Genomic DNA, 23,880 nt, shown 5'->3' on the forward strand with positions numbered 1-23,880 from the left:
AATAAAGGAGAACCACTGTGAGTCCCGATACTTAATGACAGCACTTCCATCAGCGTGGTGCATGTTGTAACTCATCTGAGCTCAGAACACACACCTGCAGGCCAAACCATTCATCTGAGTGGAACCAACCATTCTCAGAGCGAGGGGGGAGGGGGAGGGGGGATCCACATTCCTCCTGTCCTTTAACTTCAGGCACAAGTCTGTGTGTGCGTGTGTGCGCGTGTGTGTGTGCGCGTGTGTGTGTGTGCGTGTGTGTGTGCGTGCGTGTGTGTGTGTATGAATCCATTACGGATTAAAGGATGAGTTTTTTATGGAGTTGAAAATCCTGAGCTTTGACAACTCTTTCTGCAGCTATAAAATTTTAATCATTCGCCATAAGCACGCAACACACACACACACACACACACACCTCTACAGAGCAGTTTAGTGACTGCACACCATAACACACTCATGCTCTACTTCAAGCTGCAATATTGTATTATTAGGGTCTTCTTCTTCTTCATCTCTCTCTCTCTCCCCCTCCGACTAAGTCTCTCTCCCTCCTACTGTATCTCTCTCTACCACTGTATCTCTCTTCCTCCACTGTATCTCTCTCCCCCCACTGTATCTCTCTCCCCCCACTGTATCTCTCTCCCCCCACTGAATCTCTCTCCCCCCACTGTATCTCTCTCCCCCCACTGTATCTCTCTCCCCCCACTGTATCTCTCTCCCCCCACTGTATCTCTCTCCCCCCACTGTATCTCTCTCCCTCCCACTGTATCTCTCTCCCCCCACTGTATCTCTCTCCTCCCACTGTATCTCCCTCCCTCCCACTGTATCTCTCTCCCCCCACTGTATCTCCCTCCCTCCCACTGTATCTCTCTCCCCCCACTGTATCTCTCTCCCCCCACTGTATCTCTCTCCCCCCACTGTATCTCTCTCCCCCCACTGTATCTCTCTCCCTCCCACTGTATCTCTCTCCCCCCACTGTATCTCTCTCCCCCCACTGTATCTCTCTCCCCCCACTGTATCTCTCTCCCTCCCACTGTATCTCTCTCCCTCCCACTGTATCTCTCTCCCCCCACTGTATCTCTCTCCCCCCACTGTATCTCTCTCCCCCCACTGTATCTCTCTCCCCCCACTGTATCTCTCTCCCTCCCACTGTATCTCTCTCCCCCCACTGTATCTCTCCCCCCACTGTATCTCTCCCCCCACTGTATCTCTCTCCCCCCACTGTATCTCTCTCCCCCCACTGTATCTCTCTCCCTCCCACTGTATCTCTCTCCCCCCACTGTATCTCTCTCCCCCCACTGTATCTCTCTCCCCCCACTGTATCTCTCTCCCTCCCACTGTATCTCCCTCCCTCCCACTGTATCTCTCTTCCCCCACTGTATCTCTCTCCCTCCCACTGTATCTCCCTCCCTCCCACTGTATCTCTCTCCCCCACTGTATCTCTCTCCCTCCCACTGTATCTCTCTCCCTCCACTGTATCTCTCTCCCTCCCACTGTATCTCTCTCCCCCTACTGTATCTCTCTCCCCCCACTGTATCTCTCTCCCCCCACTGTATCTCTCTCCCCCCACTGTATCTCTCTCCCCCCACTGTATCTCTCTCCCTCCCACTGTATCTCTCTCCCCCCACTGTATCTCTCCCCCCACTGTATCTCTCCCCCCACTGTATCTCTCTCCCCCCACTGTATCTCTCTCCCCCCACTGTATCTCTCTCCCTCCCACTGTATCTCTCTCCCCCCACTGTATCTCTCTCCCCCCACTGTATCTCTCTCCCCCCACTGTATCTCTCTCCCTCCCACTGTATCTCCCTCCCTCCCACTGTATCTCTCTTCCCCCACTGTATCTCTCTCCCTCCCACTGAATCTCCCTCCCTCCCACTGTATCTCTCTCCCCCACTGTATCTCTCTCCCTCCCACTGTATCTCTCTCCCTCCACTGTATCTCTCTCCCTCCCACTGTATCTCTCTCCCCCTACTGTATCTCTCTCCCCCCACTGTATCTCTCTCCCCCCACTGTATCTCTCTCCCCCCACTGTATCTCTCTCCCCCCACTGTATCTCTCTCCCCCCACTGTATCTCTCTCCCCCCACTGTATCTCTCTCCCTCCCACTGTATCTCTCTCCCCCCACTGTATCTCTCTCCCTCCCACTGTATCTCCCTCCCTCCCACTGTATCTCTCTTCCCCCACTGTATCTCTCTCCCCCCACTGTATCTCTCTCCCCCCACTGTATCTCTCTCCCCCCACTGTATCTCTCTCCCTCCCACTGTATCTCTCTCCCCCCACTGTATCTCTCTCCCCCCACTGTATCTCTCTCCCCCCACTGTATCTCCCTCCCTCCCACTGTATCTCTCTTCCCCCACTGTATCTCTCTCCCTCCCACTGTATCTCCCTCCCTCCCACTGTATCTCTCTCCCCCCACTGTATCTCTCTCCCTCCCACTGTATCTCTCTCCCTCCACTGTATCTCTCTCCCTCCCACTGTATCTCTCTCCCCCTACTGTATCTCTCTCCCCCCACTGTATCTCTCTCCCTCCCACTGTATCTCTCTCCCTCCACTGTATCTCTCTTCCTCCACTGTATCTCTCTCCCCCTACTGTATCTCTCTCCCCCCACTGTATCTCTCTCCCCCTACTGTATCTCTCTCCCCCCACTGTATCTCTCTCCCTCCCACTGTATCTCTCTCCCCCTACTGTATCTCTCTCCCCCCACTGTATCTCTCTCCCTCCCACTGTATCTCTCTCCCTCCCACTGTATCTCTCTCCCCCTACTGTATCTCTCTCCCCCCACTGTATCTCTCTCCCCCCACTGTATCTCTCTCCCCCCACTGTATCTCTCTCCCTCCCACTGTATCTCTCTCCCCCCACTGAATCTCTCTCCCCCCACTGTATCTCTCTTCCTCCACTGTATCTCTCTCCCCCCACTGTATCTCTCTCCCTCCCACTGTATCTCTCTCCCCCCACTGTATCTCTCTCCCCCTACTGTATCTCTCTCCCCCCACTGTATCTCTCTCCCCCCACTGTATCTCTCTCCCCCCACTGTATCTCTCTTCCTCCACTGTATCTCTCTCCCCCCACTGTATCTCTCTCCCTCCCACTGTATCTCTCTCCCCCCACTGTATCTCTCTCCCTCCCACTGTATCTCTCTCCCTCCCACTGTATCTCTCTCCCCCCATTGTATCTCTCTCCCCCTACTGTATCTCTCTCCCTCCCACTGTATCTCTCTCCCCCCACTGTATCTCTCTCCCTCCCACTGTATCTCTCTCCCTCCCACTGTATCTCTCTCCCCCCATTGTATCTCTCTCCCCCTACTGTATCTCTCTCCCCCCACTGTATCTCTCTCCCCCCACTGTATCTCTCTCCCTCCCACTGTATCTCTCTCCCTCCCACTGTATCTCTCTCCCCCCACTGTATCTCTCTCCCTCCCACTGTATCTCTCTCCCCCTACTGTATCTCTCTCCCCCACTGTATTTCACTCCGACTGTATCTCTCTCCCCCATAATGTATCTCTCTCCCTCCCACTGTATCTCTCTCCCGCATACTGTATCTCTCTCCCTCCCACTGTATCTCTCTCCCTCCCACTGTATCTCTCTCCCTCCCACTGTATCTCTCTCCCTCCCACTGTATCTCTCTCCCTCTGACTGTATCTCTCTCCCCCCAACTGTATTTCTCTCCCTCCGACTGTATCTCTCTCCCTCCGACTGTATCTCTCTCCCCCATACTGTATCTCTCTCCCTCCGACTGTATCTCTCTCCCCCACTATATCTCTCTCACCCCTACTGTATCTCTCTCCCCCCACTGTATTTCTCTCCCTCCGACTGTATCTCTCTCCCCCACTATATCTCTCTCACCCCTACTGTATCTCTCTCCCCCCACTGTATTTCTCTCCCTCCGACTGTATCTCTCTCCCCCCTACTGTATCTCTCTCCCCCCACTGTATTTCTCTCCCTCCGACTGTATCTCTCTCCCCCACTATATCTCTCTCACCCCTACTGTATCTCTCTCCCCCCACTGTATTTCTCTCCCTCCGACTGTATCTCTCTCCCCCACTATATCTCTCTCACCCCTACTGTATCTCTCTCCCCCCACTGTATTTCTCTCCCTCCGACTGTATCTCTCTCCCCCCTACTGTATCTCTCTCCCCCCACTGTATTTCTCTCCCTTATACTGTATCGCTCTCCCCCAACTGCATCTCTCTCCCCCCACTGTATCTCTCTCCACCCCACTGTATCTCTCTCCCCCCACTGTATCTCTCTCCCCCACACTGTATCTCTCCCCCCACTGTATCTCTCTCTCTCCCACTGTATCTCTCTCCCTCCCACTGTATCTCTCTCCCCCCACTGTATTTCTCTCCCTCCGACTGTATCTCTCTCCCCCTACTGTATCTCTCTCCCCCACTGTATTTCTCTCCGACTGTATCTCTCTCCCCCATACTGTATCTCTCTCCCTCCCACTGTATCTCTCTCCCTCTGACTGTATCTCTCTCCCTCTGACTGTATCTCTCTCCCCCCACTGTATTTCTCTCTCTCCGACTGTATCTCTCTCCCCCCTACTGTATCTCTCTCCCCCCACTGTATATCTCTCCCACCGACTGTATCTCTCTCCCCCTACTGTATCTCTCTCCCCCACTGTATTTCACTCCGACTGTATCTCTCTCCCCTATACTGTATCTCTCTCCCTCCCACTGTATCTCTCTCCCTCTGACTGTATCTCTCTCCCGCATACTGTATCTCTCTCCCCCCACTGTATTTCTCTCCCTCCGACTGTATCTCTCTCCCCCCACTGTATCTCTCTCTCCCACTGTATCTCTCTCCCTCCGACTGTATCTCTCTCCCCCATACTGTATCTCTCTCCCCCACTGTATTTCACTCCGACTGTATCTCTCTCCCCTATACTGTATCTCTCTCCCTCCCACTGTATCTCTCTCCCTCTGACTGTATCTCTCTCCCGCATACTGTATCTCTCTCCCCCCACTGTATTTCTCTCCCTCCGACTGTATCTCTCTCCCCCCACTGTATCTCTCTCTCCCACTGTATCTCTCTCCCTCCGACTGTATCTCTCTCCCCCATACTGTATCTCTCTCCCCCACTGTATTTCTCTCCCTCCGACTGTATCTCTCTCCCCCATACTGTATCTCTCTCCCCCCACTGTATTTCTCTCCCTCCGACTGTATCTCTCTCCCTCCGACTGTATCTCTCTCCCCCATACTGTATCTCTCTCCCTCCACTGTATCTCTCTCCCTCCGACTGTATCTCTCTCCCCCACTATATCTCTCTCACCCCTACTGTATCTCTCTCCCCCCACTGTATTTCTCTCCCTCCGACTGTATCTCTCTCCCCCACTGTATCTCTCTCCCCCACTGTATCTCTCTCACCCCTACTGTTTCTCTCTCCCCCCACTGTATTTCTCTCCCTCCGACTGTATCTCTCTCCCCCCTACTATATCTCTCTCACCCCTACTGTATCTCTCTCCCCCCACTGTATTTCTCTCCCTTATACTGTATCGCTCTCCCCAACTGCATCTCTCTCCCCCCACTGTATCTCTCCCTCCAACTGTATTTCTCTCCCTCCTACTGTAGCTCTCTCCCACCACTGTATCTCCCTCCCCCACTGTATTTATTTCCCTCCTACTGTATCTCTCTCCCTCCTCATGTATCTCTCACCCCTCCCACTGTATCTCTCTCCCCCCCACTGTATCTCTCTCCCCCCACTGTATCTCTCTCCCTCCAACTGTATCTCTCTCCCCCCACTGTATCTCTCTCCCCTCAATGTATTTCTTTCCCTCCTACTGTATCTCTCTCCCTCCTCGTGTATCTCTCAACCCTCCCACTGTATCTTTCTCCCTCGAAATGTATCTGTCTCCCCCCACTGTATTTCTCTCCATCCTAATGTATGTCCTTCCCTACCACTGTATCTCTCTGCCCCCCACTGTATCTCTATCCCCCTACTGTATATCTCTCCCGCACACTGTATCTCTCTCCCTCACACTTTATCTCTCCCCTACTGTATCTCTCTCCCCCAATGTATTTCTCTCCCTCCCACTGTATTTCTCTCCCTCTTACTGTAGCTCACTCCCCCCCACTGTATCTATCTCCCTCCACTGTATCTCACTAACCCCGAACTATATCTCTCTCCCCCACTGTATCTGTCTCCCTCAACTGTATTTCTCTACCTCCCACTGTATCTCTCTCCCCCACACTGTATCTCTCTCCCCCACACTGTATCTCTCTTCCCCCACTGAATCTCTCTACACCCACTGTATTTCTTTCCCTCCGACTGTATCTCTCTGCCCCACTGTATCTCTCTCCCCAACTGTATCTCTATCCCTCCTAATGTATCTCTCACCCCTCCCACTGTATCTCTCTGCCCCCACTGTATCTCTCTCCCAACAACTGTATTTGTCTCCCCCCACTGTAGTGCTCTCCCTCCTACTGTATCTCTCTCCCTAAAACTGTATCTCTCTGCCCCCACTGTATCTCTCTCCCCCTACAGAATATATCTCCTGCACACTGTATCTCTCACCCCCTACTGTATCTCTCTCCCCCCTGCTGTATCTCTCTCCCCCCTGCTGTATCTCTCTCCCCCCTGCTGTATCTCTCTCGCCCCAAGTGTATCTCTCTCCCCCCACTGTATTTCTCTCTCTCCTACTGTAGCTCTCTACCCCCCACTGTATCTCTCTCCCTCCACTGTATCTCACTCCCCCCACTGTATGTCACTCCCCCCACTGTATCTCTCTCCCCCCACGGTATCTCTCTCCCCCCTACTGTATCTCTCTCCCTCACACTTTATCTCTCTCTCCCCCACTGTATTTCTCTCCCTCCTACTGTAGGTCTCTCCCCCCCACTGTATCTCTCACCCTCCACTGTATCTCACTCCCCCCCCAACTGTATCTCTCTCCCCCCATGGTATTTCTCTCCCCCCTACTGTATCTGTCTCCATCAACTTTATTTCTCTCCCTCACACTGTATCTCTCTCCCCCCACTGTATCTCTCACCCCCCACTGTATCTCTCTCTCCCCATGGTATTTCTCTCCCCCCTACTGTATCTGTCTCCATCAACTTTATTTCTCTCCTTCACACTGTATCTCTCTCCCCCCCCCTGTATCTCTCACCCCCCACCGTATCTCTCTCTGACCATGGTATTTCTCTCCCCCCTACTGTATCTGTCTCCATCAACTTTATTTCTCTCCCTCACACTGTATCTCTCTCCCCCCACTGTATCTCTCACCCCCCACTGTATCTCTCTCTCACCATGGTATTTCTCTCCCCCCTACTGTATCTGTCTCCATCAACTTTATTTCTCTCCCTCACACTGTATCTCTCTCCCCCCACCTGTATCTCTCTCCCTTCTAATGTATCTCTCACCCCTCCCACTGTATCTCTCTCCCCCCCTCTGTATATCTCTCCCTCCAACTGTATCTGTCTCCCCCCACTGTATTGCTCTCCCTCCTAATATATCTCTCTCCCTACCACTGTATCTCCCTGCCCCCCACTGTATCTCTATCCCCAAACTGTATATCTCTCCCGCACACTGTATCTCTCTCCCCCTACTGTATCTCTCTCTCCCCATGGTATTTCATTCCCACCTACTGTATTTCTCTCTTTCCGCACTGTATCTCTCTCCCCCAACTGTATCTCTCTCCCTTCTAATGTATCTCTCACCCCTCCCACTGTATCTCTCTCCCCCCCACTGTATCTCTCTCCCCCCACTATATCACTCTCCCTTCTAATGTATCTCTCACCCCTCCCACTGTATCTCTCTATCCACCACTGTATATCTCTCCCTCCAACTGTATCTGTCTCCCCCCACTGTATTGCTCTCCCTCCTAGTGTATCTCTCTCCCTACAACTGTATCTTTCTGCCCCAAACTGTATCTCTATCCCCCTACTGTATATCTCTCCCGCACACTGTATCTCTCTCCCTCCTACTGTATCTTTCTCCCTGACATTTTCTCTCTCTCCCCCCTACTGTATCTCTCTCCCCACACTGTATTTCTCTCCCTCCTACTGTATCTCTCTCCCCCCACAGTATCTCTCTCCCCCCACTGTATCTCTCTCCCCCACACTGTATCTCTCTCCCCCACACTGTATCTCTCTCCCTCCTACTGTACCTCTCTCCCTGACATTTTCTCTCTTTCCCCCCTACTGTATCTCTCTCCCCACACTGTATTTCTCTCCCCCACACTGTATCTCTCTCCCTCCTACTGTACCTCTCTCCCTGACATTTTCTCTCTTTCCCCCCTACTGTATCTCTCTCCCCACACTGTATTTCTCTCCCTCCTACTGTATCTCTCTCCCCCCACTGTATTTCTCTCTCCCCACTGTATCTCTCTCCCCCACACTGTATCTCTCTCCCTCCCACTGTATCTCTCTCCCTCCCACTGTATCTCTCTCCCCCCACTGTATCTCTCTCCCCCCACTGTATTTCTCTCTCCCCACTGTATCTCTCTCCCTCCCACTGTATCTCTCTCCCTCCCACTGTATCTCTCTCCCTCCCACTGTATCTCTCTCCCCCCACTGTATCTCTCTCCCCACACTGTATCACTCTCCCCCCACTGTATATCTCATTATCCCACTGTATCTCTCTCCCCCCACTGTATCTCTCTCCCCCCACTGTATCACTCTCCCCCCACTGTATCTCTCATCCTCCCACTGTATCTCTCTCCCTCCCACTGTATCCCTCTCCCCCTACTGGATCTCTCTCCCCCTTCTGTATCTCTCTCCCTCCACTGTATCTCTCTCCCCCGCACTGTATCTCTCTCCCCCCCCCACTGAATCTCTCTCCCCCTACTGTATCTCTCTCCCTCGAACTGTATCTCTCTCCCTCCCACTGTATCTCTCTCCCCCCACTGTATCTCTCTCCGTCCCACTGAATCTCTCACCCCCCACTGTATCTCTCTACCCCCCACTGTATCTCTCTCCCCTACTGTATCTCTCCCCCCCCACTGTATCTCTCTCCCCCGCACTGTATCTCTCTCCCCCACTGTATCTCTCTCCCCCCACTGTATCTTTCTCCCCCTACTGTATCTCTCTCCCCCCACTGTATCTCTCTCCCTCCCACTGTATCTCTCTCCCCCACTGTATCTCTCTCCCCCCCACTGTATCTCTCTTCCCCCATTGTATCTCTCTCCCCCTACTGTATCTCTCTCCCCCTACTGTATCTCTCTCCCTCCACTGTATCTCTCTCCCCTCCACTGTATCTCTCTCCCCCTACTGTATCTCTCTCGCTCCCACTGTATCTATCTCGCTCCCACTGTATCTCTCTCCCCCCACTGTATCACTCTCCGTCCCACTGTATCTCTCTCCCCCCACTGTATCTCTCTCCCCCCACTGTATCTCTCTCCCTCCCACTGTAGCTCTCTCCCTCGCACTGTATCTCTCTCCCTCCACTGTATCTCTCTCCACTGTATCTGTCTCCCTCCCACTGTATCTCTCTCCCTCCACTGTATCTCTCTCCCTCCCACTGTATCTCTCTTCCTCCACTGTATCTCTCTTCCTCCACTGTATCTCTCTCCCTCCCACTGTATCTCTCTCCCTCCACTGTATCTCTCTCCCTCCCACTGTATCTCTCTTCCTCCACTGTATCTCTCTCCCTCCCACTGTATCTCTCTCCCTCCACTGTATCTCTCTCCCTCCCACTGTATCTCGCTCCCTCCCACTGTATCTCTCTCCGTCCCACTGTATCTCTCTCCCCCCACTGTATCTCTCTCCACACACTGTATCTCTCTCCCAACACTGTATCTCTCTCCCCCACTGTATCTCTCTCCCCCCACTGTATCTTTCTCTCCCACTGTATCTCTCTCCCAACACTTTATCTCTCTCCCCCTACTGTATCTGTCTCCCCCCACTGTATCTCTCTTCCCCCACTGTATCTCTCTCCCTCCACTGTATCTCTCTCCCTCCCACTGTATCTCTCTTCCTCCACTGTATCTCTCTCCCTCCCACTGTATCTCTCTCCCTCCACTGTATCTCTCTCCCTCCCACTGTATCTCTCTCCCTCCCACTGTATCTCTCTCCCTCCCACTGTATCTCTCTCCCTCCACTGTGTCTCTCTCCCCCCCACTGTATCTCTCTCCCTCCCACTGTATCTCTCTCCCTCCCACTGTATCTCTCTCCCTCCCACTGTATCTCTCTTCCTCCACTGTATCTCTCTCCCTCCCACTGTATCTCTCTCCCTCCCACTGTATCTCTCTCCCTCCACTGTGTCTCTCTCCCCCCCACTGTATCTCTCTCCCCCTACTGTATCTCTCTCCCTCCACTGTATCTCTCTCCCCCCACTGTATCTCTCTCCCCCCCACTGTATCTCTCTCCCCCCACAGTGTCTCTCTCCCTCCACTGTATCTCTCTCCCCCCACTGTATATCTCTCCCCCCACTGTATCTCTCTCTCTTCCACTGTATCTCTCTCCCCACACTGTATCTCTCTCTCCCACTGTATCTCTCTCCCCCTACTGTATCTCTCTCCCTCCCACTGTATCTCTCTCCCCCCACTGTATCTCTCTCACCCACTGTATCTCTCCCCCCCCCACTGTATCTCTCTCCCCCCACTGTATCTCTCTCCCCCCACTGTATTTCTCTCCCTCCCACTGTATCTCTCCCCCCCCACTGTATCTCTCTCCCTCCCACTGTATCTCTCTCCACCCCTGTATCTCTCTGCCCCCACTTTATCTCTCTCTCTCCCACTGTATCTCTCTCCCTCCCACTGAATCTCTCTCCCCCCACAGTATCTCACTCCCTCCCACTGTATCTCTCTCCCCCCCCACTGTATCTCTCTCCCCCTACTGTATCTCTCTCCCTCCCACTGTATCTCTCTCCCTCCCACTGTATCTCTCTCCCCCCACAGTATCTCACTCCCTCCCACTGTATCTCTCTCCCCCCCCACTGTATCTCTCTCCCCCACACTGTATCTCTCTCCCTCCCACTGTATCTCTCTTCCTCCACTGTATCTCTCTCACTCCCACTGTATCTCTCTCCCTCCACTGTATCTCTCTCCCCCCACTGTATCTCTCTCCCTCCCACTGTATCTCTCTCCCTCCCACTGTATCTCTCTCCCCCAACTGTATCTCTCTCCCCCCCACTGTATCTCTCTCCCCCCCACTGTATCCCTCTCCCAACAATGTATCTCTCTCCCTCCACTGTATCTCTCTCCCCACTGTATCTCTCTCCCCCATTGTATCTTTCTCCCCCCACTATATCTCTCTCCCAACACTGTATCTCTCTCCCCCGACTGTATCTCTCTCCCCCCACTGTATCTCTCTTCCCCACTGTATCTCTCTCCCTCCACTGTATCTCTCTCCCCCCACTGTATCTCTCCCCCCCACTGTATCTCTCTCCCCCCCACTGTATCTCTCTCTCCCCACTGTATCTCTCTGCCCCTACTGTATCTCTCTCTCTCCCACTGTATCTCTCTCCCAACACTGTATCTCTCTCCCAACACTGTATCTCTCTCCCAACACTGTATCTCTCTCCCCCCACTGTATCTCTCTCTCCCCAGTGTATCTCTCTACCCCCACTGTATCTCTCACCCCCCGCTGTATCTCTCTCACTCCCACTGTATCTCTCTCCCCCCGCTGTATCTCTCTCCCCCTGCTATATCTCTCTCCCTCCCACTGTATCTCTCTCCCCACACTGTATCTATCTCCTTCCCACTGTATCTCTCTCCCCCCACTGTATCTCTCTCCGTCCCACTGTATCTCTCTCCCAACACTGTATCTCTCTCCCTCCCACTGTATCTCTCTCCCTCCCACTGTATCTCTCTCCCCCCCACTGTATCTCTCTCCCCCAACTGTATCTCTCTCCCCCCCACTGTATCTCTCTCCCCCCCCCACTGAATCTCTCTCCCCCTACTGTATCTCTCTCCCTCCCACTGTATCTCTCTCCCTCCCACTGTATCTCTCTCCCCCCACTGTATCTCTCTCCGTCCCACTGAATCTCTCACCCCCCACTGTATCTCTCTCCCACCACTGTATCTCTCTCCCCCCCACTGTATCTCTCTCCCCTACTGTATCTCCCCCCCCACTGTATCTCTCTCCCCCGCACTGTATCTCTCTCCCCCACTGTATCTCTCTCCCCCCACTGTATCTCTCTCCCTCCCACTGTATCTCTCTCCCCCACTGTATCTCTCTCCCCCCCACTGTATCTCTCTTCCCCCACTGTATCTCTCTCCCCCTTCTGTATCTCTCCCCCTTCTGTATCTCTCTCCCTCCACTGTATCTCTCTCCCCCCCACTGTATCTCTCTCCCCCTACTGTATCTCTCTCGCTCCCACTGTATCTTTCTCGCTCCCACTGTATCTCTCTCCCCCCACTGTATCTCTCTCCCCCCACTGTATCTCTCTCCCCCCACTGTATCTCTCTCCCTCCCACTGTAGCTCTCTCCCCCTTCTGTATCTCTCTCCCTCCACTGTATCTCTCTCCCCCCACTGTATCTCTCTCCCTCCACTGTATCTCTCCCCCTCCCAATGTATCTCTCTCCCTCCACTGTATCTCTCTCCACTGTATCTGTCTCCCTCCCACTGTATCTCTCTCCCTCCACTGTATCTCTCTCCCTCCCACTGTATCTCTCTTCCTCCACTGTATCTCTCTTCCTCCACTGTATCTCTCTCCCTCCCACTGTATCTCTCTCCCTCCCACTGTATCTCTCTTCCTCCACTGTATCTCTCTCCCTCCCACTGTATCTCTCTCCCTCCACTGTATCTCTCTCCCCCCACTGTATCTCGCTCCCTCCCACTGTATCTCGCTCCCTCCCACTGTATCTCTCTCCGTCCCACTGTATCTCTCTCCCCCCACTGTATCTCTCTCCCTCCACTGTATCTCTCTCCCCCCACTGTATCTCTCTCCCTCCCACTGTATCTCGCTCCCTCCCACTGTATCTCTCTCCGTCCCACTGTATCTCTCTCCCCCCACTGTATCTCTCTCCCTCCACTGTATCTCTCTCCCCCCACTGTATCTCTCTCCCTCCCACTGTATCTCGCTCCCTCCCACTGTATCTCTCTCCGTCCCACTGTATCTCTCTCCCCCCACTGTATCTCTCTCCACACACTGTATCTCTCTCCCAACACTGTATCTCTCTCCCCCACTGTATCTCTCTCCCCCCACTGTATCTTTCTCTCCCACTGTATCTCTCTCCCAACACTATCTCTCTCCCCCTACTGTATCTGTCTCCCCCCACTGTATCTCTCTTCCCCCACTGTATCTCTCTCCCTCCACTGTATCTCTCTCCCTCCCACTGTATCTCTCTCCCTCCCACTGTATCTCTCTCCCTCCCACTGTATCTCTCTCCCTCCCACTGTATCTCTCTCCCCCCCACTGTATCTCTCTCCCCCCCACTGTATCCCTCTCCCAACAATGTATCTCTCTCCCCCCACTGTATCTCTCTCCCCCACTGTATCTCTCTCCCCCCACTGTATCTCTCTCCCCCCACTGTATATTTCTCCCCCCACTGTATCTCTCTCCCAACACTGTATCTCTCTCCCCGACTGTATCTCTCTCCCCCCACTGTATCTCTCTTCCCCACTGTATCTCTCTCCCCCCACTGTATCTCTCTCCCCCCCACTGTATCTCTCTCTCCCCACTGTATCTCTCTGCCCCTACTGTATCTCTCTCTCTCCCACTGTATCTCTCTCCCTCCACTGTATCTCTCTCCCTCCACTGTATCTCTCTCCCCCACTGTATCTCTCTCTCCCCAGTGTATCTCCCTACCCCCACTGTATCTCTCACCCCCCGCTGTATCTCTCTCACTCCCACTGTATCTCTCTCCCCCCGCTGTATCTCTCTCCCCCTGCTATATCTCTCTCCCTCCCACTGTATCTCTCTCCCCACACTGTATCTCTCTCCTTCCCACTGTATCTCTCTCCCCCCACTGTATCTCTCTCCCTCCCACTGTATCTCTCTCTCCACTGTATCTCTCTCCCCCCACTGTATCTCTCTCCCTCCCACTGTATCTCTCTCCCTCCCACTGTATTTCTCTCCCTCCCACTGTATCTCTCTCCCCCCACTGTATCTCTCTGCCCCCACTGTATTTCTCTCCCCCCACAGTATCTCTCTCCCTCCCACTGTATCTCTCTCCCTCCCACTGTATTTCTCTCCCTCCCACTGTATCTCTCTCCCCCCACTGTATCTCTCTGCCCCCACTGTATTTCTCTCCCCCCACAGTATCTCTCTCCCTCCCACTGTATCTCTCTCCCCCCACTGTATCTCTCTCACCCACTGTATTTCTCTCCCTCCCACTGTATCTCTCTCCCCTCCTGTATCTCTCTGCCTCCCACTGTATCTCTCTCTCCCACTGTATCTCTCTCCCTCCCACTGTATCTCTCTCCCCCCACTGTATCTCTCTCCCTCCCACTGTATCTCTCTCCCTCCCACTGTATCTCTCTCCCCCCACTGTATCTCTCTCCCCCACTGTATTTCTCTCCCTCCCACTGTATTTCTCTCCCTCCCACTGTATCTCTCTCCCTCCCACTGTATCTCTCTCCACCCCTGTATCTCTCTGCCCCCACTTTATCTCTCTCTCTCCCACTGTATCTCTCTCCCCCCACTGTATCTCTCTCCCCCACACTGTATCTCTCTCCCCCCACTGTATCTCTCTCCCTCCCACTGTATTTCTCTCCCCCTACTGTATCTCCCTCCCTCCCACTGTATCTCTCCCCCCCACTGTATCTCTCTCCTCCACACTGTATCTCTCTCCCCTTCTGTATCTCTCTCTCCCCCCATTGTATCTCTCTCCCCCTACTGTATCTCTCTCTCCCCACTGTATCTCTCTCCCCCACACTGTATCTCTCTCTCCCCCCACTGCATCTCTCTCCCCCCACTGTATCTCCCTCCCTCCCACTGTATCTCTCCCCCCACTGTATCTCTCTCCCCCACACTGTATCTCTCTCCCCCCACTGTATCTCTCTCCCCCCCCACTGTATCTCTCTCCCCCCACTGTATCTCTCTCCCCCCACTGTATCTCTCTCTCCCCACTGTATCTCCCCCCCCACTGTATCTCTCTCCCCCCACTGTATCTCTCCCCCTACTGTATCTCCCTCCCTCCCACTGTATCTCTCCCCCCCACTGTATCTCTCTCCCCCACACTGTATCTCTCTCCCCTTCTGTATCTCTCTCTCCCCCCATTGTATCTCTCTCCCCCTACTGTATCTCTCTCTCCCACACTGTATCTCTCTCCCCTTCTGTATCTCTCTCCCCCCACTGCATCTCTCTCCCCCCACTGTATCTCCCTCCCTCCCACTGTATCTCTCCCCCCCACTGTATCTCTCTCCCCCACACTGTATCTCTCTCCCCCCACTGTATCTCTCTCCCCCACACTGTATCTCTCTCCCCCCACTGTATCTCTCTCCCCCCACTGTATCTCTCTCCCCCTACTGTATCTCTCTCTCCCCACTGTATCTCTCTCCCCCCACTGTATCTCCCTCCCTCCCACTGCATCTCTCTCCCCCCACTGCATCTCTCTCCCCCCACTGTATCTCCCTCCCTCCCACTGTATCTCTCCCCCCCACTGTATCTCTCTCCCCCACACTGTATCTCTCTCCCCCCACTGTATCTCTCTCCCCCACACTGTATCTCTCTCCCCCCACTGTATCTCTCTCCCCCACACTGTATCTCTCTCCCCCCACTGTATCTCTCTCCCCCCACTGTATCTCTCCCCCCCACTGTATCTCTCTCCCCCCACTGTATCTCTCTCCCCCCACTGTATCTCTCCCCCCCACTGTATCTCTCTCCCCCCACTGTATCTCTCTCCCCCCACTGTATCTCTCTCTCCCCACTGTATCTCTCCCCCCCACTGTATCTCTCTCCCCCCACTGTATCTCTCTCTCCCCACTGCATCTCTCTCCCCCCACTGTATCTCTCTCCCCCTACTGTATCTCTCTCCCCCTACTGTATCTCTCTCCCCCTACTGTATCTCTCTCTCCCCACTGTATCTCTCTCCCCCCACTGTATCTCTCTCTCCCCACTGCATCTCTCTCCCCCCACTGTATCTCTCTCCCCCACACTGTATCTCTCTCCCCCCACTGTATCTCTCTCCCCCACACTGTATCTCTCTCCCCCCACTGTATCTCTCTCCCCCCACTGTATCTCTCTCCCCCCACTGTATCTCTCTCCCCCCACTGTATCTCTCTCCCCCTACTGTATCTCTCTCTCCCCACTGTATCTCTCTCCCCCCACTGTATCTCCCTCCCTCCCACTGCATCTCTCTCCCCCCACTGCATCTCTCTCCCCCCACTGTATCTCCCTCCCTCCCACTGTATCTCTCCCCCCCACTGTATCTCTCTCCCCCACACTGTATCTCTCTCCCCCCACTGTATCTCTCTCCCCCACACTGTATCTCTCTCCCCCCACTGTATCTCTCTCCCCCCACTGTATCTCTCCCCCCCACTGTATCTCTCTCCCCCCACTGTATCTCTCTCCCCCCACTGTATCTCTCTCTCCCCACTGTATCTCTCCCCCCCACTGTATCTCTCTCCCCCACACTGTATCTCTCTCCCCCCACTGTATCTCTCTCCCCCACACTGTATCTCTCTCCCCCACACTGTATCTCTCTCCCCCCACTGTATCTCTCTCTCCCCACTGTATCTCTCCCCCCCACTGTATCTCTCTCCCCCCACTGTATCTCTCTCTCCCCACTGTATCTCTCTCCCCCCACTGTATCTCTCTCCCCCTACTGTATCTCTCTCCCCCTACTGTATCTCTCTCCCCCTACTGTATCTCTCTCCCCCTACTGTATCTCTCTCTCCCCACTGTATCTCTCCCCCCCACTGTATCTCTCTCCCCCCACTGTATCTCTCTCCCCCCACTGTATCTCTCTCCCCCACACTGTATCTCTCTCCCCCCACTGTATCTCTCTCCCCCACACTGTATCTCTCTCCCCCCACTGTATCTCTCTCCCCCCACTGTATCTCTCCCCCCCACTGTATCTCTCTCCCCCCACTGTATCTCTCTCCCCCCACTGTATCTCTCTCTCCCCACTGTATCTCTCCCCCCCACTGTATCTCTCCCCCCCACTGTATCTCTCTCCCCCACACTGTATCTCTCTCCCCCCACTGTATCTCTCTCCCCCACACTGTATCTCTCTCCCCCACACTGTATCTCTCTCCCCCCACTGTATCTCTCTCTCCCCACTGTATCTCTCCCCCCCACTGTATCTCTCTCCCCCCACTGTATCTCTCTCTCCCCACTGTATCTCTCTCCCCCCACTGTATCTCTCTCCCCCCACTGTATCTCTCTCCCCCTACTGTATCTCTCTCCCCCACACTGTATCTCTCTCCCCCCACTGTATCTCTCTCCCCCACACTGTATCTCTCTCCCCCACACTGTATCTCTCTCCCCCACACTGTATCTCTCTCCCCCCACTGTATCTCTCTCTCCCCACTGTATCTCTCCCCCCCACTGTATCTCTCTCCCCCCACTGTATCTCTCTCCCCCCACTGTATCTCTCTCCCCCCACTGTATCTCTCTCCCCCTACTGTATCTCTCTCCCCCTACTGTATCTCTCTCCCCCTACTGTATCTCTCTCCCCCTACTGTATCTCTCTCTCCCCACTGTATCTCTCCCCCCCACTGTATCTCTCTCCCCCCACTGTATCTCTCTCCCCCCACTGTATCTCTCTCCCCCACTGTATCTCTCTCTCCCCACTGTATCTCTCCCCCACACTGTATCTCTCTCCCCCACACTGTATCTCTGTCCCCTTCTGTATCTCTCTCCCCCACTGCATCTCTCTCCCCCCACTGTATCTCTCTCCCTCCCACTGTATCTCTCTCCCCCCACTGTATCTCTCTCCCCTTCTGTATCTCTCTCTCCCTCCTTCTGTATGTCTCTCTTTTATAAAAAAAATTCATACCACATTAAAGCTCAGGACAAAAACCTCTGAGAATGTTAAGTTCCAACACCACTTAATTTTACAGCACAGAGTGTGAAGTCTTCATTTTAAAGAGTTTTAATGTGTGTGTGTGTGTGTGTGTGTGTGTGTGTGTGTGTGTGGTGTTGGATTTTATTTCTCTGTCCCTGAGGTGAGTTAAAATGTAATTTACATCTATTGAGTGTGTTATTTTAAATCAAACACAATTTCATAACCTCAGTAGGAGCTAACACTTTTCCCCTTTCACACTTTCACTTTTTTCTAAATCTGTAACAAAACTTTGAGAAATATAAACATTATTGAAGTATAATATTGCTAACACACACACACACACACACACACACACACACACACGCACATACAGTGCTCGGCCCAGATGCTCATCATTTGCAGATTGGTATCACCGTGGAAACACCAATCTGCTGTGTGTACCCAAGATGCTTTGCACTTGAGCTGCTACAGCTGGGTGAGCATCAGATACCTGTCTGAACCTCAAACACACACACACACACACACACACAAAGGGTGTGCCATAAAGTAAATGATTTTCTCTCATATTTGTGTGCGCGCTTGCCATCTCATGCGATTCTCTGTAAAACGTAAAAACCAGATGTTTGTTCATTTAACTTTTTTTTTGTGTGTGGATGACTTCAAAGAACTTCAGGGGAGGAGTCAAATCAATAACTATGAAATTGAGGGGGAGGAGCCAGATAGGGGAGTCCAAAGAACTGTTTGGGAGGAGTTAGGTGCATCAATACAGACAACTGAAGGGATGGAATGAGGGGGAGGGGCCAGGGGGATGACAAGCTGAGGAACTGTACCATAATCCCATATCATGCGTACGTGAGTGTATTTACAGTTATAGCCTGCTCCAGAGGTTCTTACTGTTAGCTTAGCACCAACATTAAAACTGAAATTCACATACCTGTGCTAGCATAAATTAGCCAGTGCAATCCCGACCACATTGGCACAACATGTATAACAGTAAAAACATTCACACTGTTCCAGATTTCCTCACATTGCACCATTACACAGTTAGCTGCAGCTAAACAAGACATTAAAACAGCTTAGCGATTTTGCTAACTGCCGCTTTAATGTAAACTCTCCAGAGACTCTGAGGAGAGAGATTTCCTCTGACTTCTCCAGTTTAACACTGAGCTGAGCCACGAGATCAAATCAGCAGTGTGTGTGTGTGTGTTGGGGTCAGAGAACACACAGCTGAGTGGACTTGCTCTTCATTAAGCCGGTCTCAGTGAGGCTACCTGTCTGTCTGATTACTGAACCATCTAACCATCAGGCCCACCCCGCTGCCCCTCCTCACTGCCCCCCCATTTAACCTCACTCTATCTTTCATCTATTCCCTTTTTTCTCTCAACTTTCTTCTCTCTCTCTCTCTCTCTCTCTCATTCTTCTATCTTAGCCTACCTTCCTTATTTTTTCTTTCTTTCTGTTTGTCTTCCTCTCAATGTTCTTTCTCTCTCAAGAATTCCAACTCACACTCAGCTTCTTTCTCACTCTGCTTCTCTTTTCTATATATTTGCTCTCCCTCTCTCTCTCTCATGGCTGTCACTCTTCTTGTTTTTCCTTTCCTTGTCTTTCTTTTTTCATTCATGCTCTTTACTATCTCCTCTTTCTTTTACTTTCTCTTTTCCTTTAATCTATTCTTTCTGGGGGTATTGTGGCTCAGGTGGATAAGGCGCTATACCATAAATCCGGGGACCTGGGTTCGATTCCGACCCAAGGTCATTTCCCGATCCCTCCCCATCTCTCTCTCTCCTGCTCACTTCCTGTCTCTACACTGTCCTATCCAATAAAGGTGAAAAAAGCCCAAAAAAATTTTCTATTTCTTCATCTGTCTCTTTCTCGCTCGTCTATATATTTCTCACTGTACTGCTTCTTTCCTTTGTTCTGTCTCATATGTGGCAGATCACAGAATCCAGGGACACATGTCGGCCCGGGGGCATTTTGAGTTATTGACAGATTCAGAAAGTACAGTTTCTAAGCTTTCCAATGATGCCTTCCATGTGGAGATCTGACAATATTTGAAGAATGTGTGGCCTTTTGAAAGTGTATACCTCTTAAAACAGAAAATTGAGAAAATCGCCCTCAAAGTTTTCCATCTCAGCTACTCTGGGTGTAGGGCGGGCACATAATGCTGCTCATTTGCATGATATTAATGAAAGCCCTACTAGCTAGCACGATACTACTTTCATGTAAACAAAGATCACCACGTCAATTTTCCTTCCATGCAAAGTATGCCCAACACAATTATGAAGTACAAAAATAAGTCCTAAAGTATACTTTAACGTTTTGTGGTTGAAAAATTACACACCGTAAGAAAGAAAGAGAGCACGATGATGACACAACTAACACAACACTAGTTTCATGTAAAGCCTCGGTCACAACCGGCCGTACAGTACGCGCTCCTCCGGCTGGTCTACATGCAAAAAACGCAAGAAACGCACGAGAGCGCGCATGAAACGCACGAGAGCGCGCGTGTGAAAAGCACGAGAGCGCGCGTGTGATGTGCTGATTTTCGAGCCGCAGACCGGCCGCAGAGGTTCTTTGTCATGTCAAACAAACTCTACGGGCGCTTACGTTTTTTTCAGGTTGCAAGACAAACTTACGGCCAACGCGCGTCTTTCTCCACGAACAAAAAAAAAAACGCAGCGATTTGGGAAACGCCAAAAATCACACGGCCAAAAAATCGTACGTCCGGTTGTGACCTAGGCTTAACCAAACCACAACACTCTCCGTTACATGCAAAAATAACCACACAGCCTTAGATTAATAAACTCACCCCATCAGAAAGAGAAACGGCGCCTTGCACACACCAATGCCTCCGATGGAATGTAATCCTAGAACGGTCCGTGTATCATCCGATCATTCAAGTATTCCATTCAATCTGGAAAACAAGGTTGCGGTTTTTTTTGCTAGAAATGGTGATCTCCGATGTAAATACCGTGTGTGTTTGCTTCGCCGTGTTTGCTCCTCTGCGCTCTGTTTAGTAACTCATTCCATAGTGAAATCACACGCCTGTATGCAGCTAAGTAGCCACGAGCTCAGCTCGTATCATACAGCTGATTCGCCAAAAAAAAAAAAAAAAGACTTAAATCTTCATGTGAATGGCCCATATGGTAATTTACCCACACCCCCCAGCAGGCTACAGTCCTGACAAAAACGAGACAATTTGCAACAAAAAATGTATGCTTTTCCAACAAAACAATCTATTATCTGAAATACTGATTGCATTCGTCAAGATCTCAACTTGCACATGATGGAAAAAAACAAAAATCACAAATTTAAAAAAAAAATGCTTCTTTTGTGATTATCTCGGATTCGTTTCAGCCGACATGCGTCCCTGGATTCGGTGAGCGGTCACATATGTCTATCATCATCGTTGTGTTCTCGGTCTTAAAAGAAAGAAAGAAAGAAAGAAAGAAAGAAAGAAAGAAAGAAAGAAAGAAAAAGAAAGAGTGTATTAATATTGCATTAGATGGGGGGGTGTAATCGGTGTCACAACAGCCAACCAATCAGCAGCCTCAAAAACCTCAAACACACAGCTGAACCATGTTTACTGCTAACAAGCTGTTACTGTATAGCAAGGCACACCCCACAGGGGCGGGGCATATCACTTCTAGGGAGGATTTAACTGAACAAGCACAACACAGAAAAATAATTTGTTTTCCCAGAATATCTCCAAAGTTATTTTTGTATTAATGTAACGGTGACTTCAGCCACAGTGGTGAGCAAAAAAGTGATGCAAGTTGAAATTTTGAAAACTAATGACAAATTCGGTGAAACTTTGTAAAAAAGGGATAAATCCAAATGATCATCTTGAATGATTCCTCGGATCGATCCTACAGCAAGTGTGGTGCAATGTTTCTTCACTTCCCCGCTCACAACTTTAGCTCCTACAGCACTTAGTTCCCACAAAACTGGAAGAAAAAGCAAGCGTGCTTTCATCATCTTCATATCGAGAGGTTACGAAGAAAAATAAATCGAGGAAGGAAATAGCAGAGATTACTGGTGTCTCTGGTGAGTGTGTGTAGCTACAACAGTTAGCTTGTGCTGCTAATCTGCTAAGAAAGTGAATACAAATCTTTGAATGCAAGACAAATCGAACAAATGATTTTCACACTGATATCAGAAATGATTTTAAACAAAAGGAAATAGCATTGTGTCGTACATCATGTGCTGTAAGCTACATTTTGGCTCCGACACTTTCTCATCAAAAGTAAAATGCCTGGACAGACTACGCCCACTCGCGACAATCGGAGCGCCCTTTCCACGCCCACTCGCGACAATCGGAGCGCCCTTTCCACGCCCACTCGCGACAATCGGAGCGCCCTTTCCACGCCCACTCGCGACAATCGGAGCGCCCTTTCCACGCCCACTCGCAACGATCGGAGCGCCCTTTCCACACCCACTCGCGACAATCGGAGCGCCCTTTCCACGCCCACTCGCGACAATCGGAGCGCCCTTTCCACACCCACTCGCGACAATCGGAGCGCCCTTTCCACACCCACTCGCGACAATCGGAGCGCCCTTTCCACGCCCACTCGCGACAATCGGAGCGCCCTTTCCACGCCCACTCGCGACGATCGGAGCGCCCTTTCCACGCCCACTCGCGACGATCGGAGCGCCCTTTCCACGCCCACTCGCGACGATCGGAGCGCCCTTTCCACGCCCACTCGCGACGATCGGAGCGCCCTTTCCACGCCCACTCGCGACGATCGGAGCGCCCTTTCCACGCCCACTCGCGACGATCGGAGCGCCCTTTCCACGCCCACTCGCGACGATCGGAGCGCCCTTTCCACGCCCACTCGCGACGATCGGAGCGCCCTTTCCACGCCCACTCGCGACAATCGGAGCGCCCTTTCCACGCCCACTAGCGACAATTGGAGCGCTCTTTCCACGCCCACTCACGACGATCAGAGCGCCCTTTCCACGCCCACTCGCGACGATCAGAGCGCCCTTTCCACGCCCACTAGCAACAATTGGAGCGCTCTTTCCACGCCCACTCACGACGATCAGAGCTCTCTTTCCACGCCCACTCGCGACGATCGGAGCGCCCTTTCCATGCCCACTAGCGACGATCAGAGCGCCCTTTCCACGCCCACTAGCAACAATTGGAGCGCTCTTTCCACGCCCACTCACGACGATCAGAGCGCTCTTTCCACGCCCACTCGCGACGATCGGAGCGCCCTTTCCATGCCCACTAGCGACAATCGGAGCGCTCTTTCCACGTCCACTCACGACGATCGGAGCGCTCTTTCCACGTCCACTCACGACGATCGGAGCGCTCTTTCCACGCCCACTCACGACGATTGGAGCGCTCTTTCCACGCTCACTCTTTCCACACCCACTCACGATGATCGGAGCACTCTTTCCATGCCCACTCGCAACGATCGGAGCGCTCTTTCCACGCCCACATGCAACGATCGGAGCGCTCTTTCCACACCCACTCGCAACAATGGGCAAGCTCTTTCTACGCCCACTCGCAACGATGGGCGCGCTCTTTCTACGCCCACTCGCAACGATGGGTGCGCTCTTTCCACGCCCACTCGCAACAATGGGCGAGCTCTTTCTACGCCCACTCGCAACAATGGGCGCGCTCTTTCTACGCCCACTCGCAACGATTGGAGCGCTCTTTCCACGCTCACTCTTTCCACACCCACTCACGATGATCGGAGCACTCTTTCCATGCCCACTCGCAACGATCGGAGCGCTCTTTCCACGCCCACATGCAACGATCGGAGCGCCCTTTCCACACCCACTCGCAACAATGGGCAAGCTCTTTCTACGCCCACTCGCAACGATGGGCGCGCTCTTTCTACGCCCACTCGCAACGATGGGTGCGCTCTTTCCACGCCCACTCGCAACAATGGGCGAGCTCTTTCTACGCCCACTCGCAACAATGGGCGCGCTCTTTCTACGCCCACTCGCAACGATTGGAGCGCTCTTTCCACGCTCACTCTTTCCACACCCACTCACGATGATCGGAGCACTCTTTCCATGCCCACTCGCAACAATCGGAGCGCTCTTT

The 23,880-nt window shown here is 52.5% G+C and overlaps 1 protein-coding gene across 11 annotated transcripts in view; it reads right to left on the bottom strand.

Annotated features, from left to right (window-relative positions):
* Positions 1 to 23,880, bottom strand: part of bnc2 (basonuclin zinc finger protein 2) — a 319,299-nt gene that overhangs the window by 291,182 nt on the left and 4,237 nt on the right. Inside the window, exon 1 of one of the 11 annotated variants that reach the window (XM_060926623.1) lies at positions 20,632 to 20,651. The exons of 9 other annotated variants lie outside the window; for them this stretch is intronic. In XM_060926623.1, coding sequence (XP_060782606.1) covers positions 20,632 to 20,636 — 5 coding nt within the window. In that variant the 5' untranslated portion in view covers positions 20,637 to 20,651. Of the gene's footprint in view, positions 1 to 20,631; positions 20,652 to 23,880 lie in introns of those variants that run through there. One more of the 11 variants, XM_060926627.1, reaches the window with a different exon arrangement.

Source organism: Neoarius graeffei, chromosome 7 (genome assembly GCF_027579695.1).
Source record: "Neoarius graeffei isolate fNeoGra1 chromosome 7, fNeoGra1.pri, whole genome shotgun sequence".
Lineage (NCBI taxonomy): Eukaryota > Metazoa > Chordata > Actinopteri > Siluriformes > Ariidae > Neoarius > Neoarius graeffei.